At 34.8% G+C, this 22,361-nt stretch overlaps 1 protein-coding gene across 1 annotated transcript; it reads right to left on the bottom strand.

The window, feature by feature from the left end:
* Positions 1-232: 232 nt before the first annotated feature.
* Positions 233-1,404, bottom strand: LOC115961374. The gene is made up of 2 exons (XM_031080366.1): positions 976-1,404; positions 233-745 (listed from the first exon to the last, which is right to left on the bottom strand). The coding sequence occupies exons 1-2, from the start codon at positions 1,402-1,404 to the stop codon at positions 233-235; spliced, it is 942 nt and encodes a 313-aa protein (XP_030936226.1).
* Between the last annotated feature and the right edge of the window lie 20,957 nt (positions 1,405-22,361).

Genomic DNA, 22,361 nt, shown 5'->3' on the forward strand with positions numbered 1-22,361 from the left:
CTACAAACAGCAAATGCTATTGGATACATCCCGTCATTCCCATCAATTCCAACAGCTGCTAATCGTTGCCCCTTCAAAAACTCTCTTAAATGACAAGCATTAAGACTAATAATTAGCCTACATTCCTCCATAAATCCAGTTCTACAAGCAGCTAGACACACATACATTCGTTTGAAATGCAATGTGGGTGTGTGTAAATTAATTTTAGTTGTGGTGCCTGGATTAGAAGATCTCAACTCTTCACAATAATCTCTAGCTCTTTCAACTGGTAGGCAAACCTTCCTTTAAGCATCTCCAATGCGATCTGCCTAGACCTGAAGGCTTTGTTCAAGGATATGTCTACTAGAAATTGGCTCATTATACCTTCCTTTATCTCAGCACTCTTGATTTTGGGTCTCCCTCTAAACACCTCTAGCCATGTAACTGCAATCCACCTTGCAGACACCATCCTACCATGAAAAGCCCTAGAACATGTATGTTTTCCTCGATAGGTTTTCACTAGCAAAGAGTTTTCTTCACGGTCCCATAAGGCATAAATATACCACTCACAATTTTCACATTTGTAACTCACCTTACAAGATTCGTTCTTACCAATTAACAATGGATATTCGTGTTTGATTCTATAAGATTGCATAGCCCTCTTAAATTCCTTGTGGTCACTAAACAACATCCCCTTCTCAAAAATGGGGTTGGGCATATCCACCTCACTCCTAAATTCAGTGTACTTGGGGTGCTCTTTATCATCCTTAGAGTTGACAGGTGTGCACAAGATATCAAAGTGCCTAAAATCACTTTCCCCACTTCTTATATCATGCTCCTCATCCCTAAAGCAAGTGGGTGCCCAATTTGATGTTTTTTTTTTTTCTCATAAGGGTTTAGGTTGGATTGGTCATGGGAAGTGGATGGGACAATGTGGGAGGATGGGTCAATAGGGGATGATGGTTTTTCATATCTATCAAATTCACTATCACCTACCAAATCAGCATAGTCCTCATCCAAAAAAATTTCATCTACTCCAACCCTTTCATCAACTTCTTTATAACGCTCATGCTCATCATCACCTTCATTACCTTGATCCTCATCAACTTGTTGCTCAACAACTTGTTCAACATGCTTCACATATATGTATATTAACTTTTCAGGTGCAAATTCTAACCGGTCACGTAGGGCCCTCACATCACCATCTTTATTCAATGAACATAAGCCATTATGAAGTTCCATCTGAGGAATCTGGAAAAGAAATTCTATTACATTCATAATACCAAGATTTTTGGCATACTTAGGCATATCAAAAGTAACAAAAGTGTCAATATTAACATCAGAGACCCTTGATTCAGTCCCTCTAACATATTCAACATGTGTATCACTATGTGTAATGAATACCCCTCCATGATGTATACACATTAAATAGTTAATCCATATTCAATGCCCTGCACACACGTATAGATGCATTACTAAAATATAACCTTTAATTAATATATTACTAAAATATAATACACACATAAATGCAACAAAACACACATGTAGACATGAGGCACAAAGCACAACACATGAACTGCTCTCTTGGACCACAACCATTGCACTCGGTCAATTTACCAATAAAAAATATACATTATTTTACACCAGACAATACATACAACTAATCATAGTCGTCAATATCGTACGATACGTATCGTATCGTGTATAAAAAGTTTCGTATCGTAAGGACGTATCGTAAGTGCTCATGAATCGTCCGATACATAGGTGCATATCATATGAATCGTATCGTATCGTATCGGTGAATTGTACGTATCGTACAATACATAGATATGTGGGTTTAAAATGATTTTTTTTTTGTTAAAATTTGTGGTTTAATTTGATTTAATTAAACAAGTTGTTAGACTTTGTTAGCACAAAATTATTGGGAAACTTATTTGAGTCTAATGAAATAGCAAGCCCTTGAGTTTTTTCCTCCCTTCTCTTTCTCCTACAAAATTTAGACTATACTCATAACACTCACTTTCATATGTGCAAATTTATTTTCTATGCTATTAATAATGTATTAAATGAAAATATAATTATTTTTTATTTTGTTATTATTATTTTGAGTCTAAAAAGCTAGAATTTCAAGAAAAAATATAAAGAATAAATTATTAGAATAAAAAAAACCAAAAAAGAAGAAGTAAATGTTGATAATAATAAAGAAAATGTCTACGAAGAAATAATTTTGCAAAATGCTGAACATGATGATAACATTGACTTAGATGGAGTTGATTAGCCAAGATGATGAAAAGATATTATTATTTTGGTTCATATATTATGTATTACTTCTAAGTTTAATCAATTTGAATGTGCATGTTATAAGCATAAGTTAATTTGATTTATTTAGTTAGCTTTGTTAAATTTTATTACATAAGTAATGATTAAATTGGTCATTAGTTGAATATATTTTGAATTTATAATGAATATACCTTTTATATATGTATATCTATAATTATTTTATAATTTTATTAGGTGTTTGTGTATCTTACGATACACAATACAGAAAAATTAAAAATTAATTCATGATATGATTCATGATTTGACAACTATGCAACTAATCATCATCCAACAAGCTGACCCACCAAAAATAAAGATCAATAAAGTAACCAGAACAAGACAAAATACGACCAAATACATTATAATCCATTGACAAAAAAATAATACAAAACTAATCCCAATCAACAATATTCAAAGTGATACAAAAACCTAAAAAAAAAAAAAATCAAAGAAAAACAAACTTCACCATAAACACATAGTTTCAATAAAGATGCAAGTTGTACAATGAGGTTAAATCATACACATATAGACAGTTCTAGCAACAAATCAATCACCCAAACATTTATACATAAAATCCCCACCAAACCCAATCAACAAATCAATCACACGAGAAGAGCAGCTCGGGTTTATTTGGTTTTACCGTTGACATGGCTACCAACGCTGCCTAGAGCTGCTGCCGCTGCCTGGGTTCACAATCTTCAAGTTGCTGTGGCCACTGCCGCTGGGATAATGGGCCCACAATGAGCCGGTACCTTTCAAGTGGATGGGTTCACGATGAGGGTTGCTCAGATGGACGAGAATAGCTGATGATTCACTAATTTGAGATTTTAGAATTAGGCAAAAACAGTGTAGTTTTAGGATTGGATTTTTTGTGTTTTAGCTTAGGGAAAACGGTACCATTTGTATAGTGCCAAGTAAGTTTTTATTTTTCATTGAAACAACGTAGTTTTAGGGCTAATTTGGCAAAAATAAAACACATCAGCATGTGCATGAGTCACTTAATAGCAAAAACTAATCGTAGGATGTGAATTGCTAACGGAACCAAATTTCAGGGTGTAAAATCAAGTTTCTGAAACTTTGGGGTGTAAAATTTAGTCAACCCTAAACTTCAGGGGTGTAATTTTCAATTTATCCTTAATTTTAAAATTGTTGTTTACTAAACTTGCCCTACAAGTTTCCAAAATTATTTTATTTTATAATTGAAATTCATTATTTTAAATTTTTAATTAAAGTGTATTTTAAATTATCAAGTGCGAATTCTTTTTTTTTCTTTTTTCTTTTTTCAATGAGTTATGGAGAGATTTATCGTTGCAAGTGTTTTGGTGCTTGATAAATTTTGAGTTTTTATTCTAAATTTTTCATTTATTTACTAACTATGGTTAAACTCTTGTAAAGAGTTTTTTATTAAAAAAAAAAATTAGAATATTTCATTACTAATTTAAACAAAAGGGTGAGAGTGTTTAATTTCTTCAAATCTCAAGGGAGGGAAGTGTTTTTCCCTTCAAGTTTAGGATGGAGTGCCATTCCCCCAAACTTCAAGGGAAGAGAATGTAATTACTCTTCTTTCTTTTTTTTTTAATCACTTGAACTAATACTCAACATAAAATAAGAGTATTGTTTTGTATTTATCATGATAAAAGTAGGCAAAATTAATGTATATTGTTGTGCCCTACCTATCATGGGTTTACTACTTCGTTGCTTGGACTTCCTCAACCCATTTATTTCCTCTTTACCTCTTATTATTCTTGTAGGCCTACTAGCCATTATTCCTGCCATTCCAACCTACTGGGCTTGCTCTACTATTTTCTATTCCTATTTTCTTCATATTATTGGATTTCTTCTGCTATTGGGCCCTTTGTCAAAAAGTGGGTATCAACAATGTTTATAAAAAAAACATAGACTAAACTTAAAAAAAAAAGGAGTGTTTTTTTCTTGGTTAATTTAGCTAAAAAATTGAAGAGACTGATGTAAATGCTCTAACCATCTCAATAAAATATTTCTAACCATCACAATAAAAGCCTCATTTTTTTCTCCATATTGTGAGTTTGTTTTGAGCAAATTCACATGTCATGTAATTTAAGATGTCATACTGAATTACAGATTTGATTTTATGTATATTTAACTGTGGGTCCGGGAAGTTTACAATCCGGCCCAAACTTTGTCTGGGCCCAGGGCCCGTGCCGAGGAGGTATCTTGCCGAGGACGAATTGTCGATGGCCGAGGAGTCCAGGGGAACGGCTGAGAAGCTACCCTGTCCTCGGCGCTCCAGAACTTCGGTGGGACGATCAACATCTTGGTAGAGGCTATCCTCAGACAGTCCCCTGAAGAGGATGTAAGTAGAAGGGGGCCCATAGGGAAGCAGGGTGTAGGATTGGATCAAGGATGACGCGTCCCCTCCGCATTAAATGCATCTGCCAACACCCAGATCCGATTAATGAGAAAAGACGTTGGGACGGTGTAAACTTCGATCTTCGCAACTAGTAAAAAGTAAGACGGGACGGTTGATGGGATGGATACAGAAAATAAGCTCCTGCCTGACCTACAAGTGGAGGGCCAGGATTAACCAAGACGGACTATATAATAAAAGGGTAGGTGCACCAAGCGGAGGGGGGGGGGGGAAATGGCCAAAAACCAGAGCCTCCCAGCCCACCTCCAGGAGAAAGATTCCAGAGGTGAAGAAAACTTAACCGTGTATGAACACCACGAAAAACCCATCACCTGGTGACTAAGGCCTAGCCTTCCAAACCCACGCTCTACAAATGATATTGTTTGGGCCTTTTTACGTACGAACCCAACACCGCTACGGTTCGTTACGAATTGTGTCCTTACATTAACCCTTTTGGATTAATTTTAGTCAGAAAGTTTTGATTGTTTGCTTTACTTTATACAAATTTTATTTTGCATATACAGTCCTCCTCGATTTTACAAACTCTCCCTCTTTTCCGTTATTTTTCCCCTCTTACAACAAGGTTAAAAGTTTTGAATGTGAGCACAGATCCAACTATTCTTTGACATTTTAGTAAAGTTAGCTGCCTTACTCATATTCATAAATAGCTGAAGTTACTATTACTTCTTACATATAATAAATTAATGCTACCCAATCCAACATGCATCAAAACAATAAAGAAACTGGTAGAAGCACACTACATTATATACCCGCAAACCTAAGTAAAAAAAAAATATATTACATTACACACCAACAAACCTAAGCAATATATATATTGAATTCAATTTCTAATGTCTCCTCCCTCAAACCTTTCTCCCTAGTACCGGTTGCCTCACGCCGAAAGTCTTCATTAACCAATCATGATTCCTTGCAATCACAATATGCCCAATAGTCACCCCAACAAGTAGTCCAAATCTATACCCAATCATAACAATTCTCCAACCAAATTGAAGTGGAGACCCCGAATCATGGCTCTTTTTTGAGGTTGAAGGTAAAGGTAGTAAAACCTCATAATACTTACATTTCTTTAACAATGGATTTCCACACAATTTTGAATTTCCTTCAAATGAATTGTTTTGAAATGTATTAAATTATTTTCCTTGTGGTATAAGCCCCACAAGATCGTTATAAGAAACATTGAAAGATTCCAAGAAAGTAAGTTGTGTTAGCTGTTGTGGGATCTCACCAACGAGCTTGTTTTGAGGAAGGTCCTACGATTCCAACGCTACAAGGTTTCCTAATGCTGGTGGGATGTGGCTAGTGAGAATGTTATTAGAAAGATTGAGCAAACGAAGTACTTTTATATTTCTGATTGATTCTGGAATGTCTCCTGCAAATCTATTACTAGAGAAATCAAGGGCTGTGAAAATTTCTTAGACCTTCTCATAAATTATGTCCACTCCTTTGTTTGTCATCATCATTGCAAAATTATACTCATACTGAAATTCAAAATTTTGATAACTGAGGTTCGCTTTAAAAGATGAGTATACTTGAATATATGATAAGTGTTATGCAAAATCAAATCTGGAAGAATTTGAATTTTGAAATAATTCTACTGGCAACATTCCAGTAAAACTATTGTATGAGAGATCAACGATTTGTAACTCATAATTCACACTATGAATCTTTATTGGTCCATAAAATTTGTTGGACCGCAAAATAAGAATCTTCAAATTTGAAAGGTTTCCTAACCAAGAGGGGAAAGTATCATTGAATTGGTTATTACTGAGATCAAGAGCCTTCAATGATAAACACTTAGCCAAAGATCTTGGTAACCACCCTTGGAATTTGTTTTGGCTAAAGTCAATTATCATTAATTTGCTTCCATTTGCCCAAGTTTGTGGGATGCTTCCTTCGAGTTTGTTCCTTCGTATATCCAATATGACCAAAGAATCACCAAAACTGTGCAAGCATTGAGGAAGTGGACCACTTAAGTTGTTCTCTGACAACTCAAGGACTTGAAGAGAACTCAAGTTACAAATCAATTCAGAAATTTTTCCAATGAATGAATTGTGTGATGCGTGGTATTGCAAAGATGGAATTGGAAGTGACCCTTGGATATTGTTAGACGAAAGGTCTAAAATGGCCAGATTGGTCCATGGAAGAAGAATGGGATGTTGACCAAGGCTTGTAAGAAAGTTGTCAGAAAGTTCAATACTCTTTAGACTTTCTTTACTCATGTTCCAAACCCATTCTAAGTATTTTCCAAAAAATTAGAAGAAGTTGATGACATGCATTCATGAATACTAATGTTTTGTGTTTTAACAAGTGGCTTGAATAAAATAAAGGTGCAACACATACACCTTAGTTGGGTTACGCATATTGGAACCCTCCTTGATAGTTGATAGCTAATGCTTAATGTGCTTTAGCAGACTTCGTTGCTCTGAAACCTTTTAACCTAGCCAACTTTGAAGACATAGATATAAGCTTATTATGCCTTATTTGTATCAAGTGCTGCAATAGGCATAGGGGAGATCCTTTTGTAAGGTGTTGTGACGTGCTATTTGTTTTGGTCAAAGTATTTCTCTCTTGCTAGTGTGGCAAATTTGTATCTGGTCTGGTACCTAGTGCGTTTGGTTGAAAGAGAAAGTTAGGAGATAGAAAATGAGGGAGAGAAAAATGAAGAGAAAATTGCATGAGAGAATGTCCCTATTACCTTTTCATTTCTCCACTACTATCTAACTTAAATCATTTTTCCTCTATCCCTTTATCTTCCTTTGCTTTTGACTTTTTTTTATTCATATTCTCTTACTATAAATTTGCAATTCTCTCTCTCATTCTATGAATAATTTTTGCATAGAAAAAGGTTATCTCTCTCCTCCTCTCTGTCTCTCTCTCAAAAAAATTTTAAAATACATTTTTTGGTGGATTTCTTTTATCTTGCATCTCTACTTTATGTTGATTAATTTTTATGTTCTTTAGAATTCTACTTTGGGTTGATATCATTTAATTTTGGTTTTTAAGGTTTTTTTTCCCCTTTTTGTTGATTTCATAGATGTTATCCTATTGCATCATAGAGTTAATATATAAGAATATAATATTATTTTATTATATAGCATGACTTAGATAATTTAGTGTTTATTAATATATTTATTTTTACTCTTTTTCTTCTAATCTTATTTTCTATAAATATGTTATTCTCTCCCCCCATTCTCTCTTGAATAAATGAGTTCTCTCTCTCTCTCTTGATTTTTTATTCTTTCTTTCAACTCCACTTTAGGTTAATGAATCATTGTGTTTTTTATAACTCTATTTTGGATGAATACGTTTTGGTGTTGTACTTTTTAGTTCCCATCACAAGTAATCTCTCCCCCTCTAATAACTTTGGTTTGATTTTTGTTTGAGTTAGTATTTAGTAATTATTTTGGAAGTGAGGATTTGTATTTATATCAAAAAAAAATCTTGTCTATGCATTTGAATATGCTTATCAATTATTTGATTAATATTCAAAAGTAATTTTGTTATGAGTTTTTATTATCATGATAATCTCCTTTAAGATAGTGAGTAATTTGAATAATTTATTTTAAATTTAAAAAGTTTAGTTGTACATAAAAAGAAATTAGAAAAATATAGCACACCATAACACAATGTCAAAGAATATGGACCATCTCATAAATGAATAATATTAGTCAAACATATCTAAAATAATAGAATGATATATTGGTAGAGATAGAAAAATGAAAAAAAAAAAAAGAAAATTTTTAATTTTTAGGGAGAGCAAATTATTTTTTACAAATTTTAGAGAGCAAATTATTCATTATACCACAATTACAAAGTAATTATCTATTTCCAAAATCACGTATGTCTGCAACTAGTATATTATAAAAGTTAAATCCCACATCTGGTGAATGCATACAATGATAACAAGTGGCGTAATCTCCTATCTATTTAGAATAATGTACTCAATAGTACCACGTGTCAAGTAACAATTTGTCCACAACACATCATATCAAACATGTGGCAATACATTTATAATCCTAAAATAATAATACGGTACAAATGACTCAAATGACTCCTCCTGTGCTCCTTTAAATTATTTTAGTTAATGAGTACAATTTTGGGGAAAAAAAAGTGTACTACTATTTACTTGGAGTATTTAAAAGCTCAAATAACAACATATTATTCTTTAAAAAAAAAAAGAATAAATAACATATTATTCTTTGCAAAAGGCTAAAAATCAATACAAATCAAAATGACTTCTCCTCTTCTACCTCTCTAAGTCCTTTTTGTTATTACCATTTAATTCTCTAAATGAGAATGAGTTTGGAGAGGAATATATTATTATTCATTTTTATTTATTTATTTGATAGGGTGAAATATAACATTATTCATTTGCAATATTTAAAATCTTAATTTCTTAATTTCAATTTATTTATTTTTTTGACACATAATTGCGTTATAGCGCTTGCATTCTAGAAGACACATTTTTTGCAAATTAATTGAAGAATGGATATTTAAGAAGATCATGCCACATTCTTTGCAAATTGATTGAATATGCCATAATTTCATACGTTGCAAAACTATTGAATAAAAGCATTCCACATTCTTTACAAATTAATTGATGACATGCTTTCACATTTGCACAACCAAATGAGAAGAACATGTTTTGCCCACTTTAAAATACATGAGGATTGAATTACCAGATTAATATACGGGTTTTTGTTATGCATATAAATAATGTCATGGTTAAGATTGGAGGTTGTCATTGTGGTGATTGTTTCATGTATTTTGCTCTCTAAAAGTTCGTTCCCACCCCCCCCCCCCCCGGGAACCTCTTTTAGCTTTCAATTCAGGAATGCATTAATTAAAATTGTTTGCTAAAATATTTTTACTAAATTTCATTGTAGGTGTAGGAATGAAAGGCCCAGAAATGTATATTGGGCCGTGGGTCTTGTCTGAGGACATTTAGCAATCCAAGGACAGGTAGACATTAGCGAAGAAATACAAATCAATGAGTTATGGAAGGATTCTGGTCATGAGGGTTTTGGGAAGATAGTCCGAGGAGAAATGCATCATCGACTTAACAAAGTAGAGGTCAGAAGGGTTGACCTGCCATCAAGAGCAACTCAAGACAATTCTATTGTAAGGATAAATATCAGAAGGGAATACGACAAAGAGAAGCTAAGAAATATCTAAGAGAAAGCTATTACCACTATATTAAATGCTCTGTAGCTAACTTCCTTGCTGCATTAATGTGGAAGTGATACCTGAATAGTAATATTCAGCCTTACAACTACCCCCAAAGACTTCAAAAAGATGCTGATGGGATAATGACTAAAGCCAACAACTTGGTCTACACATGGAAGGCTAAGATGAAACAAAAGGATCATCTAAGAATCTCTAGAGAAAAACACTGAGAATCTCTAAAGAAGAAAGACTCCACTACAAGAGGATCATCTGAAAATCTCCAGAGAAAAACACTATAGCACTAAGAACTGTAATTGTAATCAAGTCTAAAATAAATATATACAAGAACTACTCTCCGCGGACTTTGCCAAGGGACATTTTCTTTGCACAAAACCTATTCATCTTTATTTTCTTGTCATCTTTAACCCATTATGATTGTTGTCCAACTCATTGAAATTTAGTTCCCAGCCCACTCTCTACAAATTCATTATGTTGGGCTCTTTAGGCCTTAATCCTTTTATCTTTTGGACTTGGAATCCAAAAGGTGCTCCTACAGTAGGTTTTCTCTTTTAATCTATTTTAAATAATTTTATATTATATTGAGAGGTACTTTCAATCTTTTCGATAGAATTGCTATACAATTGATTTGATTTGTTTTTTCCACGTTCCATTTTGTCTAATCTATATATATAAAATAATAGGTGAAGCAGAGAGAGTGTGAAATTGAATTCCAAATTAGAACTCTAATTTTGTGCTATGTGTCTAGAATCTGAAATTGAAGTTGAATTTTGCATCATGTGGCTAAATGTATGTGGGCTCATTCTCATTAAAACCACTTCTATGTATCGGGTCAAGTGAGTTACTGTGCTAATTAAGTTTTTTCTTGATTTTGTAGTCAAACGTGAAAACCAAAGAGATTAATATCGGTGATAAGAACTTGGTTTGGATACATTGCATAATTTCCAAAAAGATAGCAAAGGCAGAGTTTGCATCTTTGTTATAAATTGCTTACAAAGTTTACATCTTTACATTTGCACTGAGTTTCGGATTAAAGTGCTTTCTTCTTGGTTCTGACACTGAGTTTTGTTTACTATTCACTTACAAAGTTTGCATCTTTACATTTGTTATAAATTGCTAATATGTGATTAGATGCACATTATGCCTAAAATTCACTATCCTTATATTTGGCTTTTTGTTCAGATTTGGCACCTATAACAATGAAGAAAGCACTATTGTGGACCAATGGATGATACTTTTTGCAAGCTGTAAAGGAACTTAGTGATCAATGGAATCTCACGTGAATTGGAGAGGACCCGGTTGTAGATGTCTGGATGGTAGATGTGAGTCACTATGTTTTTAAAATGTTCAGTGAAGGTAAAGGTTATGAACAATTTAAATTTTCCGGAGAAAGATTTATTATTCTATATTTACGCAAGTTTGGTTGCCTTCTTGGAGTGGATCACTCCACCCTGTCTTTCTACTGGAATTTTTTATTCAGATTGTTACAATTTAATTCGAAATTTTATTTGAATTTTCCTATTGTTGTTACTATTATATATTATCATTTCAATTGTTCAATTAGAATATGAAATTAGAGTCCAATTTTACTATACACGTGTACAATCTAATTATTTTTAATTTTGCTGTCATGTGCAAAAGCCAATGAAATGAAATTAATAACACATTAAACATTCATACTTTGGAAATCAGTAGTACTAATCTAAATCCATTGGACCTGCTTCGTGATAATACAACTATGAAGGATGTATAAAAACACACACAAACCCCTCTCTCTGTAAAAAGAGATTGGAGAGAATTTCTTTTATCAGCCATGGAACTTCAGAGGTTTTTTCTTCACACAAATGCCCATCATGTTACAAAATGACCCATCGTAAAACTACAAAATGAGTACAACTCTGAGTTTTTTTTTTTTTTTTTAATTTTAAATTTTTTAAGTTACGAAAATTTCAATCACCAATAGAGATTGAAGATTCAAAAGCGTGAATGGATCTTTTGGATAAACATTGTCACCAAGGTTCATCTTTCTGTGTAAAATATATATACTGCTAAGTTTTGTTAATGAAATTTTTTGATTAATAATATGAATTTAGACTTAACTGAGCCTTTTAAACATGAATAAACTCATGATTAATAATATATCCATTCCCGTGCGGTAGCACGGGGCTACGTACTAGTATAGCATTAATGTTTGTATTATTTATTGATAATAGTGGTCTCTCCAGGAGGTGTTCACTTTGGAAATGTTTTGCAATGCACATTGAGGTATTTTGCAATACACGTGGCACATGGAGGTATATACACTTTTTCTTAGTTTTTCACTTTATTTTATAGGACTTAATTCTTAAATTACATTGTAATAACAATGTATATTTTTATTTCTTTTTTTTCTTTTTTTTTTTGGTTTTTTTCCCCATACGTTGCTCAGGTAAAATTTGAATGGCATGTACTAAACTTAATGAGGTAAATTTAAAATACTGATACCTTTCTCTATTAGAATTTGTAATCTATTACTAAAAAGCCATGATTTCTTTTATTACATATATATATATATATATATATTGTTCTTCTTCCATTTTTGCAAGAGTTGGAATGAATTTATATGGTTTTACTTCTCATATTGTGCGCAGGGGTGAAACCTCATATATCTTCCAACTTTTAAACAAAAAAATTTATCCAAAAATTTTAAAGTTTAAAATATAAGAAATACATACAAACACAATCTACTATTTTATCAATGGTTAACATGCAATATTTTTGTTCGTTAATTGATGCATAATACGATTATACTGTTTGTAGGGAATTAAGCCGAATTCCCAACCTGTGAGAAACAAAAGAATAGAGAAAACACACGTCAAAGAAAAAAACAATCACACGCACAAGACAATATTTACATGGTTCGGCAATTTGCCTACGTCCACGGAGTTGCAGAGATTTCACTATTATCAGGGAAGAGGAAAAATACAAGAGTACAATATTGCGGCTACAATATTTTATCTCTATATAAGACACGGCAACCGACTCTATAAAAAAACCCTAATTACAAAAGGCGTCTCCACAATGGGCTAAGCGCTCCGACTTGGGCCTATCGGCCCAAACCTCTACTTCATGGACTAAGTCTCAGTAAATCTCCCATTAAAAACCACGCAATATTATTCGGGTCAGGTCAGGTCGTCAAACCGGATCAAACAAAACTAGGCTCCACAAAGCCCAACAAATCTCCCACTTGGAGACTAGTTCAATCACCAACATCAATCGCAATCCTCCAAGAAACAATCCCACATCCCTGCAACTCATCCTCCTGTCCTCAAGCTAGAAGACCAATTGAAACTGCGTACAGTTTCAACTTCTCAATAGTGACACCCTTAGTCAACATGTCTACTGGATTCTTAGATCCACAAATCTTATCAAGTATTACCAACTTATCTTCAACAAGGTAATGGATAAAGTGGTATTTTGTTTGTATATGCTTCAACTTTAAATGAAAAGCCGAATTTTTGGCAAGAAAGATTGCACTCTGACTGTCACTGTGTAGAATGCCCATCTTCTGCTTCTTACGCAATTCATCTAAGAAACCATGTAGCCAAATCATCTCCTTTCCAGTTTTAGTTGCTGTAACATACTCAGCTTCTGTAGTAAACAAAGTAACAATCTTCTGTAGATTTAAAGCCCATGATATAGCTGTACCACCCAGAGTAAAAACAAACCCAGTAGTACTCTTCCTACTATCAATATCACCAGCAAAATCAGCATCTACATAACCCTGCAGTTTCAAACTTGCACCTATGAAGCAAAGACATGTATCTGATGAACCCTTCAGATATCTCAGAATCCACTTGACTGCCTCCCAATGTTGTTTTCCAGACCTACTCATGAATCTGCTCACAATTCCCACTACATGTGCAATGTCTGGCCTTGTACATACCATAGCATACATCAAGCTGTCAATAGCTGAGGCATAGGGCACCTTGCTCATATGGTCCCTTTCTTTTTCTGTCTTCAGTGACTGTTCTTTGCTTAGTTTGAAATGACTACCCAAGGGTGTGCTCACTGGTTTAGCTTCATTCATGTTGAACCTGCTGAAAACTTTCTTCACATACTCTAACTGTGAAAACTTCAATGTACCATTAGCCTTGTCTGTAATGATTCTCATACCAAGGATTTGCTTTGCAGCTCCCAAATCCTTCATTGCAAACTACTTGGACAATTGCTTATCCAGATTATTAATCTCCTCAATGCTAGACCCTGCAATATCATATCATCCACATACAACAGTACTATGATGTAAGAATTGTCAAAAGACTTAACATAGCAACAGTGATCAGCTTCACATCTCTTGAACCCAATTCTATGCATAAAACTGTCAAATTTCTTGTACCACTGTCTAGGAGCTTGTTTTAGGCCATACAAGCTCTTTCTCAGTTTGCAGACTAGATTCTCTTGTCCTTGAGCAATGAACCCTTCTGGCTGAATCATGTAAAGGTCTTCCTCCAAGTCACCATGAAGGAATGCTGTCTTCACATCTAACTGCTCAAGATGTAAGTTTTCTGCAGCCACCATTCCCAGTACCAGTCTGATTGTTGACATCTTCACAACTGGAGAAAATATCTCTGTGTAGTCAATATCTTCCTTCTGCTAGAATCCTTTAACAACTAATCTGGCCTTGTAACGTTTGCTACCATCATGTTCGTTCTTTATTCTGTATACCCACTTGTTGTGCAAAGCTTTCTTTTCTACTGGCAATTCAGTCAGTTCCCATGTCTGATTCCCCAACAAGGAATCCATCTCATCCTTCATGGCTAACTCCCACTTGCTTGAATTCTCATCTTGCAAGGCTTCATCATAACACTCTAGCTCACCAACATCAGTTAAAAGGAGATAATTTAGAGTGGGTGAATAACGCTGTGGAGGTCTAATGTTCCTGGAAGATCTGCAAACTTCAGCTACAGGTGTACTCAAATCTACCTGTGAATTTACATTCTCCTTATCTTCTTCACCCCTTTTTTGGACAGTACCTTCAGTCGATTCATCTAAGTTGACAAACTCATATTTCTTCTGATCTATCTCTGTAACATCTGACACTACAGTTGACCTGTCCTTATACATAACTTGTTCATTAAATATCACATTTCTACTTCTGATGATTTTCCTGTTTTGTTCATTCCAAAACCTATAGCCAAATTTCTCATCACCATAACCAATGAAAAAACATATTTTAAACTTTGCATCAAGTTTACTACAAGAATCAGAATCAATATGAACATAAGAAACACAACCAAAAACTTTTAAGTGTGAAAACTTTACCTCTTTACCGCTCCAAACCTCCTCAGGAAGTCTAAACTCCATGGGAACTGATGGTCCTCGGTTTATCAGGTAAGCTATAGTGCTAACAGCATCAGCCCAAAAAGTTTTTGGTAGTCCAGCATGCAACCTCATACTTCTAGCACGCTCATTGAGAGTTTTGTTCATGCGCTTAGCCACACCATTCTGCTGTGGTGTCCTAGGAATGGTCTTCTCCATCCTAATTCCCTGTGCAGCACAATACTCACTGAACCCTTCATCTATGTACTCTCCTCCGTTATCAACCTCAAACATTTTACTTTCAAACATGTTTCTGTTTCAACCATGCCCTTCCACTTCTTAAAAGTTTCAAATACATTAGATTTATTTTTCAGAAAATAAACTCATACCTTTTTGCTTGAGTCATCAATGAAAGTGATGTAGTATCTTGAACCTCCAAGGAATGCAACCGGAGAAGGCCCCCACAAATCAGTGTGTACTAACTCCAATTTTTCAACCTTCGATGTCCTGCCAGTTTTCAAAAAACTCACCTTTTTCTGCATTCCTAAGATGCAGCTTTCACACATGTCAAAATTAATGGACTTCAATTCTAGTAGTTTTCCTTTTGACAGCAGCATCTTCATCCCTTTCTCACTCATGTGACCAAGTCTATAGTGCCATAGGCTTGTATCAGTACTTGCATCAGCAACTGCAATTGTGTCTCTTGAACGTGAGGTCATATCAGAGTACTAGTCTTCTTTCCACGAGCCAATACCCTAACTCCTTTTGTAACCTTCCAAGTACCACCAACAAATAGTATTGCATGCCCTTCATCATCAAGTTGTCCAACAGAAATTAGATTTCACTTCAGGTCAGGAATATGTCGAACCTTCTCTAGTAACCAAACAGATCCATTGGGCAATAATATCCGGACGTCTACCATACCTACAACATCCAAGGCTGAACCATCAGCCAAATACACCTTACCAAAATCACCTGCAACATAATTTTGTATGATTTCTCAGTGAGGAATGGTATGAAACGAAACTCCTGAATCCAAAACTCAATCATCAAGTGGACTGTCTACTATAAGAAGTAATGCATCCTGTACTTCTTCTGTTACAGCATTAGCAGAATCATCTCCATTCTTCTTCTTAGGACTTTTGCATTGATTCCTAAAGTGACCTGTTTTCCCACAGTTCCAGTATTGTACTTGTTGGCCTGATCTAGATTTGCTTCTGTTCCGATTAGAATTACTGGATTTTGATCTATCCCGGTTTGAATTTCTATCATTACCTCTGCCTCTTGTCTCAAGGTTTAGGACAGAACCAGATCCTGAAGTTTCGCCTACATCTCTTCTGCGAATCTCCTCAGTCAGAATTAAATCTCGTATGTCATTGTACTTCAACTTTTCTTTTCCTGTAGAATTGCTTACTACCATCCTCATTGCCTCCCAACTGTTTGGCAAAGAAGCCAAAACGATCAGAGCACGAATCTCATCATCAAAATCAATTTCTACAGACGACAATTGATTTGTGATAATATTGAATTCGTTCAGATGTTGTGCTACAGAAGCGTTCTCTACCATCTTCAAATTGAACAATTTCTTTATCAGATGCACCTTGTTATTTGCGAACGACTTTTCATACAAAGCCTTCGTCAGATCTGCTGTGGTCTTCTCCTTTACAACATTGTGTACAACAGACCTAAACAGAGTTAACCTAATAACTCCCAATACCTATCTGTCAAGAAGAGCCCATTCCTCGGCCTTCATAGCCTCAGGTTTTTCCCCTAGAAGAGGCAGATGCAACTTCCTCCCATAAAGGTAATCCTCGATTTGCATCCTCCAAAATCCAAAGTCTGTGTCATCGAACTTTTCTATTCCAGACGCCTTTCCTGCTTCCTCTGCCATTGCTCCCACTCAAACCTAACCCTAGGCTCTGATACCAGTTGTAGGGAATTAAGCCGAATTTCCAACCTGTGAGAAACAAAAGATTAGAGAAAATACACGCCAAAGAAAAAAACAATCACACGCACAAGACAATATTTACGTGGTTCGACAATTTGCCTACGTCCACGGAGTTGCAGAAATTTCACTATTATCAAAGAAGAAGAAAAATACAAAAGTACAACATTACGGCTACAATATTTTATCTCTATATAAGACACGGCAACCGACTCTATAAAAAAACCCTAATTACAATAAGCGGCTCCACAATGGGCTAAGCACTCCGGCTTGGGCCTATCGGCCTAAGCCTCCACTCCATGGACTAAGTCTCAGTAAATCTCCCATTAAAAACCACGCAATATTATTCGAGTCGCGTCGGGTCGCCGAACCGGATCAAACAAAACTAGGCTCCACAAAACCCAACACTTGTTTGGTTACTTATATACATGATGTTCATTGTAAGGTTGAATTTTATCAATCATCTTATTGGCTTTATTCCGTGCCAAATTTGCTTGTATTTTAGCAATTATTAACCCTGTATTTAGGTGGGAATCATGTAAGGGTAGTAAGTAAGAGAGTGTGATGAAATGCTTAAAATTGTGCAAGGATGCAGAAACTCGTGGATGACTCACGACTGGCAAGCCGCCAAAACTGGCACACGTGTGAAGCATGCAGGGGAGCTGAAGAGTCATGCTAGCTGTTGCACTACAAGACAAAAGTCCCAGGGTAACCAGGCTGTTAGCTCGCGACTTGAACTCGCGACTCAGCCCGGTCGCGAGGACAAGTCGCCAGACCACCCTGTTTGGGAAAAACTGACTCTTCGCATTCCTTTCTCACCCCACTATATATAGATCGTTATACCCACGAAATGTAGAGAGTTTCTAGAGAGAATTTTGAGAAAGAAACCTTAGAGAAAAATAAGATTGATTCATCCACAATCTTCACAAAGAGACTCTTCAAATTCATCTACTCTCTTCCTCTCCATTGTTACATCCTTGAGAGGTACATTACCAAAACCTTTTCTCACCATACCCATATCTGTGAGAAAGCTGTTTGGTGCTTTGGGAAGCAGTTAAGAAGGGACCAATTTCATATTGGTTGATGCTATGGTTAAATAGAGGAATCCGGTAAGTTAAAGAAGAAATAGGTTTGGCGTAACCTCGTTGGAGTTGGAGCTTGGAAGGCTTAGGTACACTATGTAAATTAGGCTTGGAGGATCTTTTACTGTTCATATATCCCAACTACATTCTTTAGTGGATTATTTACCGCTTGGAGAGCGGTGGAGAGGTTTTACGCCGAGGGCTTTAGTTTTCTCTTCGATAACACATCATTGTGTTGTCCTTGTGTTTGTATCTCTCTTCCCTTAATCTTTGTCATTTAATTTCTACTGTGGATGTGATTTTATTTGGTTTAGATTATTTATCAATTCTGTATTAAGCTTATGTTCATATTCCACACATTAATTGTTTGATATTAAGCTTGAATTGGCAATTTGTTTATTGGGGGTCTAAACGTTCATATTGTTTTATACACTTATTGAACTTTCATTCACAGTATAATATTTTTGCATTCCATTGTTTCAAGGATCTTTGAAACCATTTTTTTCAAAAAATATCTTTGGAAACTTCACTAAACTCAGTCTTACACGACAACAAACTTCCCTTATAGAAATTAAGGTATTTATCTTTCATTTTCATTATTTAATCGATGATATGTTATGATATTTGTGAAATGTTTCTTTTACATATGAATCTTAATTGATTCGTTGCTCAAAAAAAAAAAATCTCAATTGATTCGTACAAGTTTATCAAAGATGACAGTCTTTCAATAAATAAATAAATAAGGAATAATAATAAATATTTTATTGGGATTGATGGAGTGATAAATGATAATGAGTTGATTTTACTTATTTAGATGAGTTTATGGATCAAATGCATATGAACGAGGTTAAAATAATACATAAAAGATAAGTTTGTGGATCAAATGGTAAATAGCATTTGATTGATATTAAAATTGGTATGCATATTAAAAACATATAAAACAAGTAATTCAATGGAAACCTGATCGAATCTCATTCGTTCTATTTGATTGTTTGAAATATTAATCTTCAAAATCTTTTAATACTATTTTGTAAGATAAGGAAAATAATGAGATCGGACACTGAGAAAGTGTACTTGGAGATTGTTTTCGTTGGTCTCGGGTGCAAATTGAGTTGGTGCATTCGTCGCAGAAGCGCCAAACATTGATACTGATAGATAACACTCTCTCTCTCTCTCTCTCTCTCTGGCGGGAAATACATACGTAAAGTTCAAGGTTTGAGGCCTGGGTAATATCTTCTATGCAATGGACATTCACATGTGCCCATTGCCCTAGAGATCCCAGGCTTTCCAACTGACGCTTTAGGAAGCCCATGGGTTAAACTTTGCTTTCATATGGCCTATGGAGTGATCAGTGAGGCCCAACCTAATAAAAGGTAAGCGTGTCTTAATAATTAAGGCCTAGACTAGACCTCTTGGGGCCTTGGGCATGAAAACGTCAAATCTTGTGGCTGTGTTGGCCCTTGGGGCCACAAATTTCACATATGTTGTATCTGTCTTTCCTCTCACTTTTTATTTTTAATTTCTTTTGGGTTTTTTTGCTGTTATATATATATATATATATATATATGATTTGAAATTTTGCAACATTCTTAATTCCATCCCATTTTCATCTCAAAATCATGAAATCTTAGGCTAACCGTGACTTTGTTATAAGAATTTGTCCAATCAAAATAGTAATAGTATGAGACAAATAGACAGATCTTTTTTAATTACAAAAATAGCTTGGGGTTAATTGCACTAAAAGAATAATGAATAACTAGACTACCATGAAACCACTACTTATTCTTAAATAAAATAAATAAAGAGAAAAGAAAACTATTGTCCATGTTGGGCGAAGTGGTGCCTCCTCTTGCTATGAGGGCTTGGGGGCATCCATGAGCTTACATTCACTGTTCAGGCCCCATGAGGTGGGGTTTAGGTAATTAGGTTAGGATTTATTAACTAGATCCCCACCCCAATCAAAAAAAAAAAAAAACACTATTATGAGAGTAGAATTTTACTTCTATCTCAATTTAAATGGCTTCTTACTCGATGTTAGCTTGTCAAAGGACCATGCAGTCTTCATTATTCGTAAAGCTATTGTCCTTCGTTGTTAAACGACATACTAATCTTTAAGTTTATAAATTCTAGCTTATAATATGTAAACCCCCCAAAAGATAAAAAAGATAGCTGGGACTAACACTTTACTAGGCTCTTAAGGAAGTTGACTTCAACGTATGTTAATAATTTCTAAAACTTTTACCACTTTTAACTACGTAGTCTACCTTCGTCTTTGTTGATATTTGTTATACTTAGCTAAGTGAATTAACTGATAAAAGCTCAACTACTTTGTGTCTATGATTTAAGATGTACTTTTTTTTTGGTGGTACAATAAATGGTTTCAAGCTATAGGATGATGGTTGCTTTGAGAGGAGGAATCGTTTTAGTTTTGGGGGAGACATATGATTGAGTTCAGTATGTTTTTTTTGGGTTGGTACGGCCAAATGGGTTAAATGAGTGTGTGAATGGTTGGAGTGAGAGAAGTGAGAACCAGCTAAGCGAGCCCTGTGAATGTGAGCTTGCTATCACTCATTCCAACTCAATTATTATCGTCTCCCTTTCTTGCTATCTTCATGAGTATGTGGGGGACTAAAGAGAGAGAGAGAGGGACTTTCATGAAATGATATCTAGCTATAAGATGTGACTAACTTCAATTACATTGTGTTGTGTTGGCCCAAATGCCCACTAGATTGGACTTTTTCTCCCCCAACGTCCATCAAATTGGACATCTTTTCTTCATTATCACTTTTAGTGGGTTGTCTTCCAACATCTAAAACAAGAAAAACTTGCATTATTGGCCATAGCCTTACAAAGATTTGCCTCCCATACTGTAGTAGGAGTATTGATTGCTCCTTTTTCTTGCTCTGAGGAGATATACAAGCAAGCCATTTGTTCTTGGGTACCCTTAGGAAGGTTTTACTGGATTAGTAGTAACTGGTTATGGCCGACATTCAAGTGGTAATAATGGGGAAATAGCCTAGAGGTGAATATTTGAATCCATACCTAGTTTTTAACTAACTTTCTAGGTTGAGATATGTTGAATTAAGGAGATTCCAAAACCTTCCTGGATACCTAGCATTATAATTACGAAGTCAAGGCTAGATAAGTACAAACTATAAAGTGGGCGGTTGTTCTTCTCTATCCAAGTATTGAACTCTTCAAGTTTGGGCATATTTCAGAGGCTAAAAAGAGAAAACTATTCAGTAATTTTATTGCTCAACGAATTGATACTTCTTGATATTTTCAATTGAAACATTCACGGTTCAAATCCTCCACCTCTATATATATATATATATATATATTATTAATAGCTGCTAAATTTATAATTATAACATTCAATAGATTCGAAGAGTGGTCCATAACATTGTGCTTTATATGTAATCCTATGAAACAAAAGGCTTCATCGTTTTAACTAAAAAAGCAAAAATAATATATCCAGCATAAATGGCACCAGAATAACTGGCAGCCATAAACCAAATTTTGCTGTAATGGTCCGGTTCACAATAACTGGTTCAAAAGGTCATGGAAATTGCTTTGCAAATCAATAGGAACTCATTTTATAAGTTTTTTTTTTTTTTTTTTAATTCTGTTGAATCTATAAACAATAGTTAAAAACTAAAACAATTTCCATCAGATCAAGACATCAATATTTCGTTTTAGCACAGATAAATTTACTCCAAATGGTTTTTTTTTTTTTTTTTTTAAACGATCTAAAACTTCATTCGAATATGAGCTAAGTTAAAGTCCAAAGACTCCAAAGCATTAGGAGGAGAGTCCTCAATCCAAATAACATCATTTGAAATGTGTCTCGGGCTAACGAGTGAACCACAGAGTTTGCATCACGGCGAGTATGGGATACAGAAAACCAATTGAGACTTGGAATGAGAACCTTTGATAACAGATTAGCTTCAAATGGTGTTTGAATGTGCCTAACTACTTATCTTGCCCTTAAGTTAAAGTTCTTAAATGTGCGATTCACATATGTTAAGTTTAAAGATCGTGCCTCTACCTTTTCCATAGTTTCGTCCTTATCATAAAGGTTGGGAGGGTAAAAATGAAATTAAACCTTCTATCCACCTCCCTCATCACCGCCAAGAACATGTGA

Source organism: Quercus lobata, chromosome 9 (genome assembly GCF_001633185.2).
Source record: "Quercus lobata isolate SW786 chromosome 9, ValleyOak3.0 Primary Assembly, whole genome shotgun sequence".
Taxonomy (NCBI): Eukaryota; Viridiplantae; Streptophyta; class Magnoliopsida; order Fagales; family Fagaceae; genus Quercus; species Quercus lobata.

Coding starts and splice junctions, on each gene's coding strand:
- LOC115961374 (XM_031080366.1), bottom strand. CDS start 1,404: ATGTGTATACATCATGGAGGGGTATTCATTACACATAGTGATACACAT. Junction 746..975: donor ATGAGGACTATGCTGATTTG/GTAGGTGATAGT, acceptor GTCAACTCTAAG/GATGATAAAGAGCACCCCAA.